We start from the raw sequence: 14,762 nt of genomic DNA on the forward strand, positions 1-14,762 counted from the left end.
CAGCAGAGACAAAGACACAGCGAGACAAAGCGGTCTGGAATAGCAGCTGGAGTGAGTGCGTAGCAGCGTAGAGGACGTCTCTCTGAAGCCACATCAACTCGTGCCGGCTGTGTTTCTCTGGTAAGTTATGCTTCTAATTATTTCATAATTTACATCATGTTTAATATATAAATCATTACCGTATTATATCATCGTGATTGACAGCGGACGCAACAGAAAGACGCGTGAAAAGATGCGTTTCATTATAAGACAGAAGTTACTTCTTAAAGTGAACTATTATTAAATAAATGTTTGTTTAAAAATACTGTTCTTTGAATTTGAATCAGTTTTTATTTAATTAATTTGGTTCCATGCAAATAAAATATATTTCAACACTGAAGATGAAATCTTCTTTCAGCAGAAAGTCTCTTGTTTTGTATTCTGGAGGTTTTATTACTCGTTACTGTTAGCGGCGAGGGTTTAGTCCTGCAGCAGCTGACCGATGAGCCTCTGCATTCTGTCGTTCTGCTGAACATCTGTGCGCTGGCTGCACTCAGATTATCCTTCATACGATGCTTATTATCCTCCGATATTCTTCTTTCACTCGTTAAGCTTTTTGTGTGACGGGCCGGCGGCCATGACACCAGGGCTGAGCGAGACGGAGAGCGTATAAACATCGCGGTACTTTTTGGACCAAATACCTCGATGACGATGTTGTGATGATCTTGTAGATGCGACTGTTGGTGCTTTCACAACAAATGTAGTCACTGAGAGTGTATGTGCATCGTGACACTGGCAGGTGTGTTGTGTGATGCAGCAGCTTGGAGGCAAAGACAAATTTCCCTGCAGGACGATAAAGTATATCGTATCGATACGCATCGTATCGTATCGTATCGTATCGTATCATATATTATCGTATCGTGTTGTATCTTATCATATTGTATCGTATGGTATCTTATATTATTGTATCGTATCGCATCGTATCTTATCGTATCGTATCGTATTATTGTATTGTATCTTATTGTATGGTATCGTATTGTATCTTTATTAAGGTGCAGTAATCAAAAACAGCAAACAGCAAACACAACGCTGACAAACTGCTATTTTCACTCTGAAAAAGCCGACTCGACAGTGACGGATTCCTGAGTGTCTAACTGTGTTTCTGTCTCTCTCCTCCAGTTCAGTTCCACACCGTGAGAACACAAAGAGCCAAGCAAACAGCTGACAGACGGAGGACCAGGAACCGCCTTGCATCATGGGGGTCGCGGTCTACAACGTGTCCGCCACCTCTGCCCGGGTGAGCTGGCCGTCGTCCCCCGGCTGCCTGGACACCTTCTACAGCGTGATGTACGACCCCAACTGGAACAACCTGATGATGGGCTACAAGCGCAAGAGCTTCATGCACGAGGAGCGCATCCCCGTCAGCCAGACCAGCACGCACCTCGCCAACCTGCTGCCGCAGACCGCCTACTTCCTGTGCGTGACGTGCCAGGCGGCCAATCCGGTGCGAGACCAGTGCCAACTGTTCAGCACGCCGAGCGACAGCGGCGAGGGTCACGACCGGACGGGCTGGGAGCTCGCCATGGGCGTGTGGCTGACCTGCTGCGTGCTGCTGCTGGTCATCGCCGGCGTCCTGCTGTGGGGGTGCCTCCGCACCGTGTGCTCCGTCCCCGACGGCTGCCGGCTCGCCCTCAACTCTGCCCGCCGGGACGTGTCCGGATCCGGGCGCCTGTACGCTCCCAGACGCACCAGCGAGGACGGCGCCAAGCACGCCGGCATCAGGCAGCCCCCCCCCCTCCCGTCCACGCAGACCGCCGGCCACGTAATTACCCAGCACCATGAGATGAGGACACTCGCTAAGCTGTCTGGCAGCGAGCCAGTGTGACTCAACCGGATTGAGGTCATCGTAGCATTGTTTCTGCCCCCGAGCTGCTTCATCCGCTGACGGAGCTCTACGGAGCCCCGAAGGTGTCACGGAGGAAACTAACCACAGGAACCCTCAACTCTGAACCATTAATACACCATTAATACACCATTAATACACCATTAATACACCATTAATACCACCACGCTCTCCTTATCATCCGCTCTTTACCACGAGTGTTTCTATTCAACGGTCTCGTCAATTCTAATTAAACTTTTGTTTTAGTCCGTTGAAAAGAAACATTAATATAGAATAGAAAAACATTACAATAAAAAATATCAAAATAAAACACTTTGTAAAATGTGTAGAATGTAACTTAAAACACAAGTTTGTAAATCTGAATACTTTGCAGTTGAATATTTTCATAGACGTCTATATAAAGGGGTCATATATATAAATATGATAATATATATATATAGATTTATTTTCAGGTTACTTTATAATGGCAAATTAATAATGCCGTCTTTTCTTTCCATTCCCTTATAGAGACAATCTGTCTTGTTCTGTGTATCAAAGATTAAATACAACACACACACACACACACACACACACACACACACACACACACACACACACACACACACACACACACACACACACACACACACACACACACACACACACACACACACACACACACACACACACGGAATCATTTCCAAAACTCAAAACTCAAACAGTGTCTGAACACCGGATGTTTTATCTTTATCCTTTAGAATCTGATCTTTATAAGCTGTCCGTCAAAATGACAGAAAGCGAGAACGTGCATCCAACAGAACAGAGCGCGCTGACCTTTGACCCGTACAGGTACTGGGGCTGAGCGTTGGGCTGCTTGTCCCTCTGGAACTCCTGAGAGAACGGCAGGACGGTGCGCACGAACCTGGAAACATCCGAGAAGAGATTCATTAGAAACCAACAGCAGGGGTTATAACGTGTGTGTGTGTGTGTGTGTGTGTGTGTGTGTGTGTGTGTGTGTGTGTGTGTGTGTGTGTGTGTGTGTGTGTGTGTGTGTGTGTGTGTGTGTGTGTGTGTGTGTGTGTGTGTGTGTGTGTGTGTGCACACCTGTTGGTGGAGCCGTTGTAGCAGTAGTTGGGCAGGAAGTCGTAGTTGAGCTCCCAGAAGACGTGCAGCGTGATGCGTCCGTACGGGGCCGACACGTTGTGGTTGGCCTCTCGGAACATGGCGTCCATGCTGTCCAGGGTCAGGAACTTACTGAGGAGCTTGTGCGTCATGCGGTTGATGTCCAGGAGACCTTCCAGCTCCTTTTGACCACACAGATAATAAACAGTGTCCACAACTGCACGTAGAGAACAGCAGCAAGGATGTTATTCATTCTAGAAGAGAGAGAAGTGAAACGCACCATGATGGAGGTGAGGTCCTCGCTCTCGAAGCGGTTGATGGCGAGCTCCAGAGACTTGTAGAGGGCGGCGGAGATCCTCTGAGTGATCAGTCTGTTCAGGTCGATGGAGCGGCCTAGAAGCTGAGATCCACAAAGGCGTTAGTGAGACGCAGCGTGGAGGCGGAGGAGAGAGAGCGGCCCGGTGTGTTGGTGTGTTGGTGTGTTGGTGTAGTTGGTGTAGTTGGTGTGTTGGTGTGTTGGTGTGTTGGTGTAGTTGGTGTAGTTGGTGTGTTGGTGTGTTGGTGTGTTGGTGTGTCGGTGTGTCGGTGTAGTTGGTGTGTTGGTGTGTTGGTGTGTTGGTGTAGTTGGTGTGTTGGTGTGTCGGTGTGTCGGTGTAGTTGGTGTGTTGGTGTGTTGGTGTGTTGGTGTAGTTGGTGTGTTGGTGTAGTTGGTGTGTTGGTGTGTTGGTGTGTCGGTGTAGTTGGTGTGTTGGTGTGTTGGTGTGTTGGTGTGTCGGTGTAGTTGGTGTGTTGGTGTGTTGGTGTGTTGGTGTGTCGGTGTGTCGGTGTAGTTGGTGTGTTGGTGTGTCGGTGTGTCGGTGTGTCGGTGTGTTGTTGTCGTTGTGTACCTGGACGTGGCGCTGCTTCAGCAGCGTCTCGTAGCGGTTGGAGGCCGGCCAGGGGATGTTGGCCCCTTGGTTCTTACAGTCGGTCCTCAGACGTTTGTCCAGCAGAAGACTGACGGAGTCAAAGAAACAGGAAGAGTTCAGTCTCTGGTACAACCAGCAAACCCTTCAGAGCAGCTTCACATGTTCTCTGTGATCTAAAGTTCTGCTCCTCTGTAGAACCAGAACCATCAGGACTAGAAGGAGAGAGAACTAGAACACGTCTTTAGTGAAGAACAACAGTTATGACGAGTTATCAAGTTATCAATCATTCAAGAAGATCAGCAAACAATGGAATCTATAGATCCAACATCCTCTCTCTCCTCCTCTCCTCTCTTCTCCTCTCTCCTCCCCTCCCCTCTCCCTCCTCTCCTCCCCTCTCCTCTCTCCCTCCTCTCCTCCCTCCTCTCCTCTCCCCTCCCCTCCCCTCCCCTCTCCTCTCCTCTCTCCTCCCTCCTCTCCCCTCCCCTCCCCTCCTCTCTCCTCTCTCCTCTCCTCTCCCCGTAGTTCAGAGTGTCTCCTCTCTTGTGGTCACATGACTGTTGGTCTCAGATGAATCAATCATGACTTCATAGTTTCACAGTTTAATGTTTTTCACCAAATCTGGTTAAAGTGAACTCTTTGTTGTATTTTAAATCAGAATATGAAGAATAAAATGTTTCTGATTCTAAGCTTTGGTTGATGTTTGTGTTGAAGGACGTTAGACTAAGATGTGAGCATCATGGGCGTTTCTGTAGCGTCTGGTGTGATAAACGGTGTAGTTTTGGTGAAACATGCCTTCCATCCCGCCGGTGTGTGTTGGTGTTCAGAGGGTTAACTGTAGTTCCAGATGTGTTCAAGTTAAAGACGTCCTTCTTTACTTCCTGATAGATTTCAAACTGATCCTCAAAATGACCGTTTTCTTCTTCTGTCGACATATTTTTGAGAGCAAACGTGTCGCATTTCCTGTGAATACTTCACAATAAAAGTCAACCGTTTGCCAGTTAAATGCTTTTAATGACCTCCTTCAGCAACAGAAGCTCAACAGACCAGCTCACCTTCCTGCGAGGATCTTGTAGTAGGCAAAGATCTGATCCGCCAGCTTGTAGACGAACTGGTCGAAGCACAAGTTCACCTGAAACAACAGGAGAGGTTCAAAGGAGCACGTTTACATCTGTGACGACTAACTTAACGAGGATTTCTGTTAACATTTCAGCATCTGATGTCCTGAAAGGACAGAAATGCTCTTTTATTAAAACTGCTTTAATAGTATTTGACACTTTACTTTGACACCGAGTTACATCTTTCAACCCACTTCAGTGATCAGTGATTATCAACAACACGGATGCTTTTATATTAGTTTACATGAGGTTTGTTCACATAATGTTGTTTTTATTGAATAAACATTCTCCACTCGTATGTTGGATCATTTGTTCTATTTTGACGTGAGCGACGCTAACGTTACATCCATCTGCATGTGAACACAAACACTCAGCTCGTTGGTGCGTTAGTTGTATTTGATGAGCTAACAGGCTGAGAGAAGAGGCGGAGGACTTCCTGTGTTGTTGCTTCTCCATCACATTCAGCTGTAGCGGAGTACTCTGATTACCTCGGCCTCGATCTCGTCGTAGAGGAACTGCTTCTTGAACTTGGTCAGCGCGTAGTGAGCGCTGTCGTTGTACAGGTCCAGAGGATACAGCACGTACCTGCAGAGTCCAGAACACACATGGAGCTCATGAGTTCCTCTGACATCATCAGCAGATTAAAGGACCACGCTGGGAAACGAGCAGCCTGTTGTTCTGTAAAGTGGTCGTGTTCATTGGTCACAACGTTCTGGTCTTCTGCTCTAATACAGGTCGAGGACACAGAGACGGATCTAAACTGTGTATTGTTCGGTCTTTTCAGAGATCCGTCTTAATAAATATTCCCGTTTCTTTAAGCTGTGCAGTCAGACAGAAATACATTTTGGTTCCTTAAAATGATTCCCGTCAATATTAAACATGTAGACGGTTGAATTAGACTTCTTTTTGGGGGGTTGAACAGTTGAAGAACAGCACTTGTGATTGGTGCTTACTGGCTGCCTCGCTTCCATCAACACATAATCCTGCAGGAACCGTTTTAAACTCACACGACAACATTTACACTTAATCCCAATTTTGAGCCAGAATCCTTTTTAAAAACAATGTAAGACGAGAAGAAACAAAACACGATTAATGTCACACGACCAGAAGTCTGTCCTCTCAAGACACAACCATCAAATCACACTTTAGAGAACCCGCTGGTTCCACAACCAGAGGTTCCAGACGAGTACCTCACATCCTGTTACAACCACCGTATTCATTCTAGGCTCAGCAGGTTCTCCTCATCACACGGGTTCCTCTTTGTTCTCCAGTTCAGGTTGTGTTGGGACCCGAGGGCCCCTCCGGTTCTTTAAGTGAAGCCAACGCTTCACGTGTTAAAGCTGCATTCTCTCTAGTGTCCACCAGGGGGCGACTCCTCTGGTTGTATAGAAGTCTATGAGAAAATGACTCTACTTCTCTCTTGATTTATTACCTCAGTAAACATTGTAAACATGAGTTTATGGTCTCAATCTCTAGTTTCAAGTCTTCTTCAATACAGCATGATGTTCCTTTAGTAAATGATGGTCCATTTAGAGTCACACAGACCATAAAGCAGGGGATGCTTTAGGGGCGGGGCTACAGTGATTGACAGGTCTCTACCAGGTGGTGATGGTAGTCCACAAACCAATGAGTGACCTCACAGTCTGTGGTTGTGTTGGGACAAACTTATATGAAACTATTGAAGACCACCGATCACATGAATGAAAACGATGAGTCAGGAGGTACTCACTCCATCATGGACGCCTCCTTGGTCTCCAGGATGTGGTCGGTGAGGATCCAGGGCATGGACATCTCGATGGGGAACTGGATCCTGCGGCCCATCGTGAGCTCCAGGAAGAACTCCCTGAACCACAGCTGAGAGAGATCACAACACTGCTGCAGGGTCTCTGCAGAGGAAGAGGAGAAGAGCAGAAACTCTTCATCTATTCAGGGACGTCCCACTACGAAACCATGATGTCATGATTACTGTCAAGAGGAAATATCAGTTCACACGACTATTAACTAGAATATTTCTATTAGGCCGACAGCAAGTTCACTAAAATGTGATTTATCATCAACTAATTTACTTCATCGGGATTTATAGTAAAAACACACAATTCAAATGATCAGGAAATAAAAGATTGTATTTTTATTGATGTATAATAATGAGCTTAGACTCTGATGGTTAACGTTAAAACTTTATTTACACTGTGATGGTTAACGTTAAAACTTTATCTACACTGTGATGGTTAACGTTAAAACTTTATTTACACCGTGATGGTTAACGTTAAAACTTTATTTACACTGTGATAGTTCACGCTAAAACTTTATTTACACTGTGATGGTTAACGTTAAAACTTTATCTACACTGTGATGGTTAACGTTAAAACTTTATTTACACTGTGATGGTTAACGTTAAAACTTTATCTACACTGTGATGGTTAACGTTAAAACTTTATTTACACTGTGATGGTTAACGTTAAAACTTTATCTACACAGTGATGGTTAACGTTAAAACTTTATTTACACTGTGATGTTAACGTTAAAACTTTATCTACACTGTGATGTTAACGTTAAAACGTTATTTACACTGTGATGGTTAACGTTAAAACTTTATTTACACTGTGATGGTTAACGTTAAAACTTTATTTACACTGTGATGGTTAACGTTAAAACTTTATTTACACTGTGATGGTTAACGTTAAAACTTTATTTACACTGTGATGGTTAACGTTAAAACTTTATTTACACTGTGATGGTTAACGTTAAAACTTTATTTACACTGTGATGGTTAACGTTAAAACTTTATTTACACTGTGATGGTTAACGTTAAAACTTTATTTACACTGTGATGGTTAACGTTAAAACTTTATCTACACTGTGATGTTAACGTTAAAACTTTATTTACACTGTGATGGTTAACGTTAAAACTTTATTTACACTGTGATGGTTAACGTTAAACTTTATTTACACTGTGATGGTTAACGTTAACTTTATTTACACTGTGATGTTAACGTTAAACTTTATCTACACTGTGATGTTAACGTTAAAACTTTATTTACACTGTGACGTTAACGTTAAACTTTATCTACACTGTGATGTTAACGTTAAAACTTTATTTACACTGTGATGGTTAACGTTAAAACTTTATTTACACTGTGATGGTTAACGTTAACTTTATTTACACTGTGATGTTAACGTTAAACTTTATCTACACTGTGATGTTAACGTTAAAACTTTATCTACACTGTGATGTTAACGTTAAAACTTTATCTACACTGTGATGGTAACGTTAAAACTTTATTTACACTGTGATGGTTAACGTTAAAACTTTATTTACACTGTGATGTTAACGTTAAACTCTCAGAGAGCTGCAGGGTCAGACTGCTGCTCTCCACTCACCACTGAAGTTCAGCAGATGTGTGTAGAAGAAGGACTCGCGGTGGAAACTCTCGATGTCCAGGATGGTGTGGCCTTCCAGGCCGCTGCGCAGAGTCTTCTTGGAGCCACTTTTGTCTGCGATGAGAGACTCCAGCATGGTCCTCACCATGTAGAGCTGCAGGGACGGATGTGGACACGAATGTGTTTTAGTTCAGATGTCTGGAGTCAGGTCTGTGTTTAACACATTTAGTTGTGGAGGGAACCAGTGATGATGACTTCCTGTTGGACGACAGAAACACGTCATACCTGCGGCTCTGTATTATCTGGTGGACTTATCAGCTTCATCACACGTCCTTTAACTCGTGAATTCTAATCTCTTTAATGTCATTAAAAGCACTTTTAACAGGAATGCGTTCCGTCTCTTTTTTTCTGGTCTTTCCATCGCAGCAAACCTTTCTGATCATCACTCACGAAGCGCTCGACCTCAGAGGACAACGCTTCCTCTGACCCGTTCTCATGACCTCCATTTGTTGATTCGGGGAGATAAACACAGACGGTGACTGTTGAGCTTCACAGGTCTGCACCTGGAATACAGATTAGTTCTCGGAACGGAGCTCTAATCTGATAAATCTGTGTGGTTTATAAAATGTAAAGGATGCTAACAAACACATGACGGCATCCACCACAAAGCACAGATGATTAGTATTCAGCTCCATCATGTCTGGATTTAAATAGAGCTGCATGAGCGCACTAAGACTAACTAATAGAAGAAGAGAGAACAAAAGAGAAGCGGCTCATATTATCTCTCTTCTCTGATAACTGTGACCGTGTGAGCTTCATGAGCCTAAGTTAAAGTGGGAAAAGACAGCGAGAGGAAATGTGTCGTTAACCCTCTGAACCCCGAAACCTGAGCTGGCTTTAAAAAGCAAGTTTTAGTTTAGTTTTCTTTTTAATCGCTACAATTAAACCATTTTTCATAGAAGCTGTAAAAACAGACACGATCGTGAGATTTCCAACTTTCTGGAAGTTCTTAAACACATCATGTGTGATGAACGCTTCTGTCAGGAAATACAACCAAAGAGAAGCTTAAAACTGTGATTTTTCATTCAAATCACTTTATTCTACAAAATGAACAGTTAGAAGTCACCAGATCCTGTAATTATCTTCAGGTTGTTGAAGTTAAAGCTTCGTTTATAAGCCAGCGCGCAGGATTCAGTGACTGTCGCAAATAGTTAAATAATGAAAAACACGATTTACATGTCGATGGATTATACAAAGAGTACAAACGCCTCCGCTCACGCTACGGCGCCAAGTGCGAGTTTAAACAAAGCTTTTGTCTGGATTTCCCAAGCAGAGCCGTGGAGCTGAGACCTGAGTGCTGGAGGGGCCCACTGCTCGGCGAGGAACCTTGATGTCGAAGCCACCTTTGGGATCTTTCTCTCCGCGGAGCGCCGGGTCGTTGTGGGGCTCCCGGCCGGTCTCCCAGTCACACACCGTCTTCCTGATGGCCTGGAGGACGCTGCAGACAGAGAGGACGAAGAGAGTTTCACACACGCGCGACCACGTCTGGGTGACGTTGTCGTCGGCCCTGCAGCCGAGACCCTCCGTACCTCTGGATGACGTTCTTCTTCTTCTTGATGGCGTGTCGCAGCGGGTCGCGCAGAGTCACCTGAGCGAAGTCCTGCAGAGCCGAGAAGATGGTGTGACGGATGGCGTGATTGAACACGCTCTCCATGCGTCCCATCAGCACCTGCAGCCCCTTTATCATCGCCATCACCTGCAAACACACGACACGTTGAACCAGACGACTCGTAACATGTGAGGATGATGATGATGATGATGATGTCATCACTGACCTCCACCAGAGCAAACTTCTCCTCACAGGTGTAGTTGTATCTGGTGGCTCTCTCGTACTCCTCAGCGTTGTCGGGACATTCTTTGTTGGAGTATTTATCGGTCGGATGAACCAGTTTCCAGGAGTACTGGACCAACGTCACACAGAATTCATATTAAATATCAAAGAGGAGAAACTACATCTCAACTCATAGATACCACCATGAAACTTCACCGCTTCATCACGCACATTAAGAGGATTATTTATTGTGTTAAAAGTTTACTGACATGTGATGTTTAAATATGCAAATGAGGCGTTATGTAATGGTAACTTTTGGTGAATTTAGGAGAAATCTCCATCATCTTTGAACTTAAAACACAAAAAATGTAAAGTCAGTCTGAACTTCATCTCATGTTTCTTGTCTTCCTCACCACTTCCATGACGTGAGCGCTCCACTGGGACAGCAGCTGGATGCCCTGCAGGGCCAAGTCGAACAGCTTCCTGTACTCGCCGTCGGTCTTCTGGGCCTCCTGGCGCCCCGATCCGGTCACCACCTGCAGCCACGGACACAGATCAACACACCGAACCATCAACTCATGACCTCACAGAACGGGCCGGGGAAGAGAGTTTGTAAAACGTTGGTAAGAAGTTTCAAAGGAAATGAAAACCTAATGAGTGAAATAACACTGACGTGATGTTTAAAGTGACTTCTCTTTCCTCAGTGCGTCAAACAATCCCGACCCACAAGTCAGTCGGTCACATTTTACATGTGAACCAAAGTGAAACGTGACCCCCGACATCTGCTGAACGCTGTTACATCACCGCTGACACGACAGACAACACAGCAGAGAGCTCTGGAGGTGGACTTGTTCAGACAGACCGGTGGGATGAACTTAATCTCTTTGCATTCTTTAAATGGGCTCATATCTGAGAGAAAGGTGAACACATGCACGTGATGTACTGATCCACTCTTCAGCAGCATCAGACGGGAGAACCAGCTCCAGAGTAATGTTCTGCTGTGGACGCAGTTCAGACTATTGTGAGACTTTAGAGTTTTAAAAAGTGAGTTCAGAGCAGAACATTACTCTGTTTCTATGAACTCATCTGCTGCAGTAGAACCCTGACTGTGGAGGAGAACCTCACACACACTACAGAACATCAGTACTGTCTCTTTAAGGATCACTGATCTCACACCAACCTCACTGTTGCTGTAGCGAGCGAGCTCCGAGATGAAGCGCATGTGATCGTCACGGATCTGAAGCATCTGCTCACAGATGTTGTACTGAGGGCTGCTGGATATCGACGTGCAGGTCCACCTGGAGCGACACACACACACACACACACACACACACACACACACACACACACACACACACACACACACACACACACACACACACACACACACACACACACACACACACACACACACACACACACACGGGTTAATAGAGAAGAAGAAGCAGCAAAAACAAGACCATAATAACAGAAAGATCAGTGAGACAGTCGATACAAAATAATACAAATATATATATAAAAAAACAAAACAATAAGAGACGTCCTGGTCAGACCAAGGGTGTGTGTGTGTGTGTGTGTGTGTGTGTGTGTGTGTGTGTGTGTGTGTGTGTGTGTGTATTTCCTCTCACCTGGACTTGTTCTCCTCAAAGTGAGCGCTGGTCTTGATGTAGCGGGACAACTCGATCTGCATGTCACCAAACAGAGGGACCACCTGCAGTTGCTGTGAACACAAAGACCAGAACCAAAGATTTAAAAAAGGAGCAAATATGACTTTTTAAATTCCTCAATAACCGATCATCTGTGATCAGTTAGTGAGTAAAAGCCTTCAAAAGTTTCAAATGTAGAAAATGTGTCTAAAGTGTTTATCTGCAATAAAACAAACAATTCAAATGATAAGGAAACAAATCTCATCATTATCATCTTGACTGATGTATAATAATGAGCTGAGAGCTCGTGTTAGAAGTTAAACATCATAATTCATCTCTAATATAGAATATAAATATAAAACATCTCCTTCAAACTACTGGATTTATTCTCGTTCAGTTTGAGCTGCACATCGTCCCACACTGCCCCCCACTGGCCAGACGTTGTAAGTGCAACAATAATTTCTTAAAACCAAGATGGCCGAAGGAAGGGTGTGGCTTATATGTTTAAATTCGTTGTTTTTTTGCAATTTATGGATCCAAAAGTTACAGATGGAAACGTAAAGTTCATTGTTATAGCGCCACCATGTGTCTAAACTGCACCACGTTGGACTTCCTTGGGTCCTGATCAACAAACCCACCGAGCGTGGAGTGGATTGGATGAACGGTTCTGGAGATATGTGACGGACACACAGACGGATTCTGAGCTTTGTCGTTACATTAACAGCTCGTTTTTAGGCTGATATCTTAATGTAAATAAAAAGCAATTTAAAAAAGATTTATGGTGAGCTGAAACAAACCAGTGTGGTGAATTAGTACAACGTGACAGAACATGTTCACGCGTCTATATTTCACATCATGTGTCTTCCGTACCTTGAAAAACTTGTCGATCTTGGTGAGGTTAATCCTCTTCTTAGCATCCAGTTTGTAGATGTTGCTGCTGTTTCCATCCATGAGGTACAAGCCGAACCCCATCACCTAGGAAGAGGAGCAGTGGTTATGAGTACAGGATGACTGCCGACGCCGGTGGAGTCAACAGAAGCAACGGTGCACTTTACTTTGAGCAGCATGTGCTTCTCGTTGGGCGTCAGGTACATCTTGTTCTCGTAGTATTCCACACACAGGTTGACGATGTCGGCCAGCAGCTCCTCGTATCCGTTAATCACCTCCAGCTGCTGCTGCAGAGACTGGACAGAAGAGACAGATCGTCACATTAGACTTCTACGAATAAACTCTCTCTTCACATCCTCTTTAGTTTCATATTCTATTTCTCCTGATCTGAATTTCTCTTTGCTGAACAGGAAGAACATTCTGATGATCGAGGGGCAAATAAGTCTTTAATAATTTGGTTGTAATGATCAGAACCGATGCTGGTTAACATATTAAACTCAGTGAAAGCGTAAAATAAGAATAATATATAACTAATGACAGTTTTTGACAGAAACCAGCTGCTGTTGAAACCTTCGGTTCCATCACAAAGTTGAAGGAACAGTCTGAAGATCTTCTGACCAACCTGAGTGATTTTGTTGTGGTTTGCCAGGAACATGGACAAGTTCTGAGACTCCTGGATGGACGAAGGCTCAGACATCTTCCTGAGGAACTGAGCAGCTCTGGGAGAAGATAACAAAGGTTTAGATTTAATTCAAACATTCACACCGGCAGGAAACGGACACGGCTTAATTCATAGATATTGATCCAATATGAGAACGTACGTAACTCCTGAAAAATGACATAAATTCAATGCTTAAAACCCAGACAACTGACATGAGAACTCATCAAAGTAAGTTGATTAACTTCTCTAAAATACGTCTTTTAGCTCGACATCCATCTTTCAACTTTTGGATTAATGAGCTGCTACGGAAGCCCAGAAGGGAAATGAGAGAAAACAATCTGGTGATCAACTGTCTGTGTCTGATCTAAAGTGTTTCCTCTTCTGTGTTTCAGACTGAAGAGCAGAAGAACAAAAGCTTTTGGCCGGATAATCTTTCTGAGCAACTTTTGGCATCTGTGAAAACGTGTTTAGTATTGTTGTTGTAATACTCAATCCATCCACACGAGGCTGAAGTGCACCACTACTCCCTGTTCTAAAGAGAACAGCTGATCAACATACAGCATACTTTAAACTGTAAACAAATACAAGCTCCTGTTTACATCCCCAAAATGATGGGAACTGTAGTTCCAAAGCTTCTATCATTATATTCCTGGACATTCATGAAGACTGTTTCTCTGTCCTGCCAGTGAGGTTCAGGAGGACAAACGTCCTCGTGGACGCTGAGCGGTGCTGCCCTCTAGTGTCTGTCGTGTGTCAGTGCGTGCGGTTTAATACCGTTTGTAGGCCGAGTGGTCGTTCTTCACGCTGCACTTCATGTTCTTCAGCTCGTCCAGCACGGCGAACATGTTGATGAACTTCCCGAGAGTCAGCAGGTACGCCTCAGAGACGAAGTCCTTACGGCGCTCAGTGTGACAGAGACGCCGGACCTCTCCACAGAAACGGTCTATCGCTGTACGCTGGGGGGGAGAGACAGACATTAGGTTTCTGTGACTGTGGTCAGAATAACAGCTTCATCTGAATAGAACTCACCTGGAAGTACATGAAGTTCATCAGCTTGGTGACTTCAGGCTCCAGAACCTCCACAGTCTTCTCATAGATCTCCACTCTGTTGGGCTGCTCGTTGCATTTCACCTGAGACGGGAACAAATGATGGAAACGTGTTTATTCACAGAGCTGGAAGGGAAACTGCGTATGTTGTGCTGAACCTAAATTATCCTCAAGTTACAGAGAAGTTCTAGAAGCTGGAACCAGTTCTGCTGATTACTAAAATAATGTTTCAGCTCCACATAAAGTATGATTTAACAGGAGACACTACAGGTGAATACAATGTTTGTAGTGATTACCTGTAG

At 44.4% G+C, this 14,762-nt stretch overlaps 2 protein-coding genes across 2 annotated transcripts in view; one reads left to right on the forward strand and one right to left on the reverse strand.

Moving 5' to 3' along the window:
• Positions 1 to 14,762, reverse strand: part of cyfip1 (cytoplasmic FMR1 interacting protein 1) — a 31,144-nt gene that overhangs the window by 6,094 nt on the left and 10,288 nt on the right. Inside the window, exons 5-23 of the mRNA XM_079157998.1 lie at positions 14,443 to 14,544; positions 14,188 to 14,369; positions 13,375 to 13,471; positions 12,920 to 13,048; positions 12,735 to 12,839; positions 11,847 to 11,938; positions 11,399 to 11,516; positions 10,632 to 10,754; positions 10,223 to 10,348; positions 9,977 to 10,143; positions 9,738 to 9,885; positions 8,388 to 8,541; positions 6,736 to 6,892; positions 5,495 to 5,591; positions 4,944 to 5,020; positions 3,871 to 3,979; positions 3,264 to 3,383; positions 2,966 to 3,165; positions 2,696 to 2,783 (exon numbers count right to left, since the gene is read on the reverse strand). Of these exons, the coding sequence (XP_079014124.1) occupies positions 2,696 to 2,783; positions 2,966 to 3,165; positions 3,264 to 3,383; positions 3,871 to 3,979; positions 4,944 to 5,020; positions 5,495 to 5,591; positions 6,736 to 6,892; positions 8,388 to 8,541; positions 9,738 to 9,885; positions 9,977 to 10,143; positions 10,223 to 10,348; positions 10,632 to 10,754; positions 11,399 to 11,516; positions 11,847 to 11,938; positions 12,735 to 12,839; positions 12,920 to 13,048; positions 13,375 to 13,471; positions 14,188 to 14,369; positions 14,443 to 14,544 (2,391 nt within the window). The remainder of the gene's footprint in view (positions 1 to 2,695; positions 2,784 to 2,965; positions 3,166 to 3,263; positions 3,384 to 3,870; positions 3,980 to 4,943; positions 5,021 to 5,494; positions 5,592 to 6,735; positions 6,893 to 8,387; positions 8,542 to 9,737; positions 9,886 to 9,976; positions 10,144 to 10,222; positions 10,349 to 10,631; positions 10,755 to 11,398; positions 11,517 to 11,846; positions 11,939 to 12,734; positions 12,840 to 12,919; positions 13,049 to 13,374; positions 13,472 to 14,187; positions 14,370 to 14,442; positions 14,545 to 14,762) is intronic.
• Positions 1,235 to 1,864, forward strand: fndc9 (fibronectin type III domain containing 9; the record flags this gene model as incomplete). Its single annotated transcript, XM_079158494.1, has 1 exon — positions 1,235 to 1,864. The coding sequence occupies one exon, from the start codon at positions 1,235 to 1,237 to the stop codon at positions 1,862 to 1,864; it is 630 nt and encodes a 209-aa protein (XP_079014620.1).

The sequence above is a fragment of the Pholis gunnellus genome (assembly GCF_910591455.1).
Source record: "Pholis gunnellus genome assembly, chromosome: 4".
In the NCBI taxonomy this organism is placed as follows: Eukaryota; Metazoa; Chordata; class Actinopteri; order Perciformes; family Pholidae; genus Pholis; species Pholis gunnellus.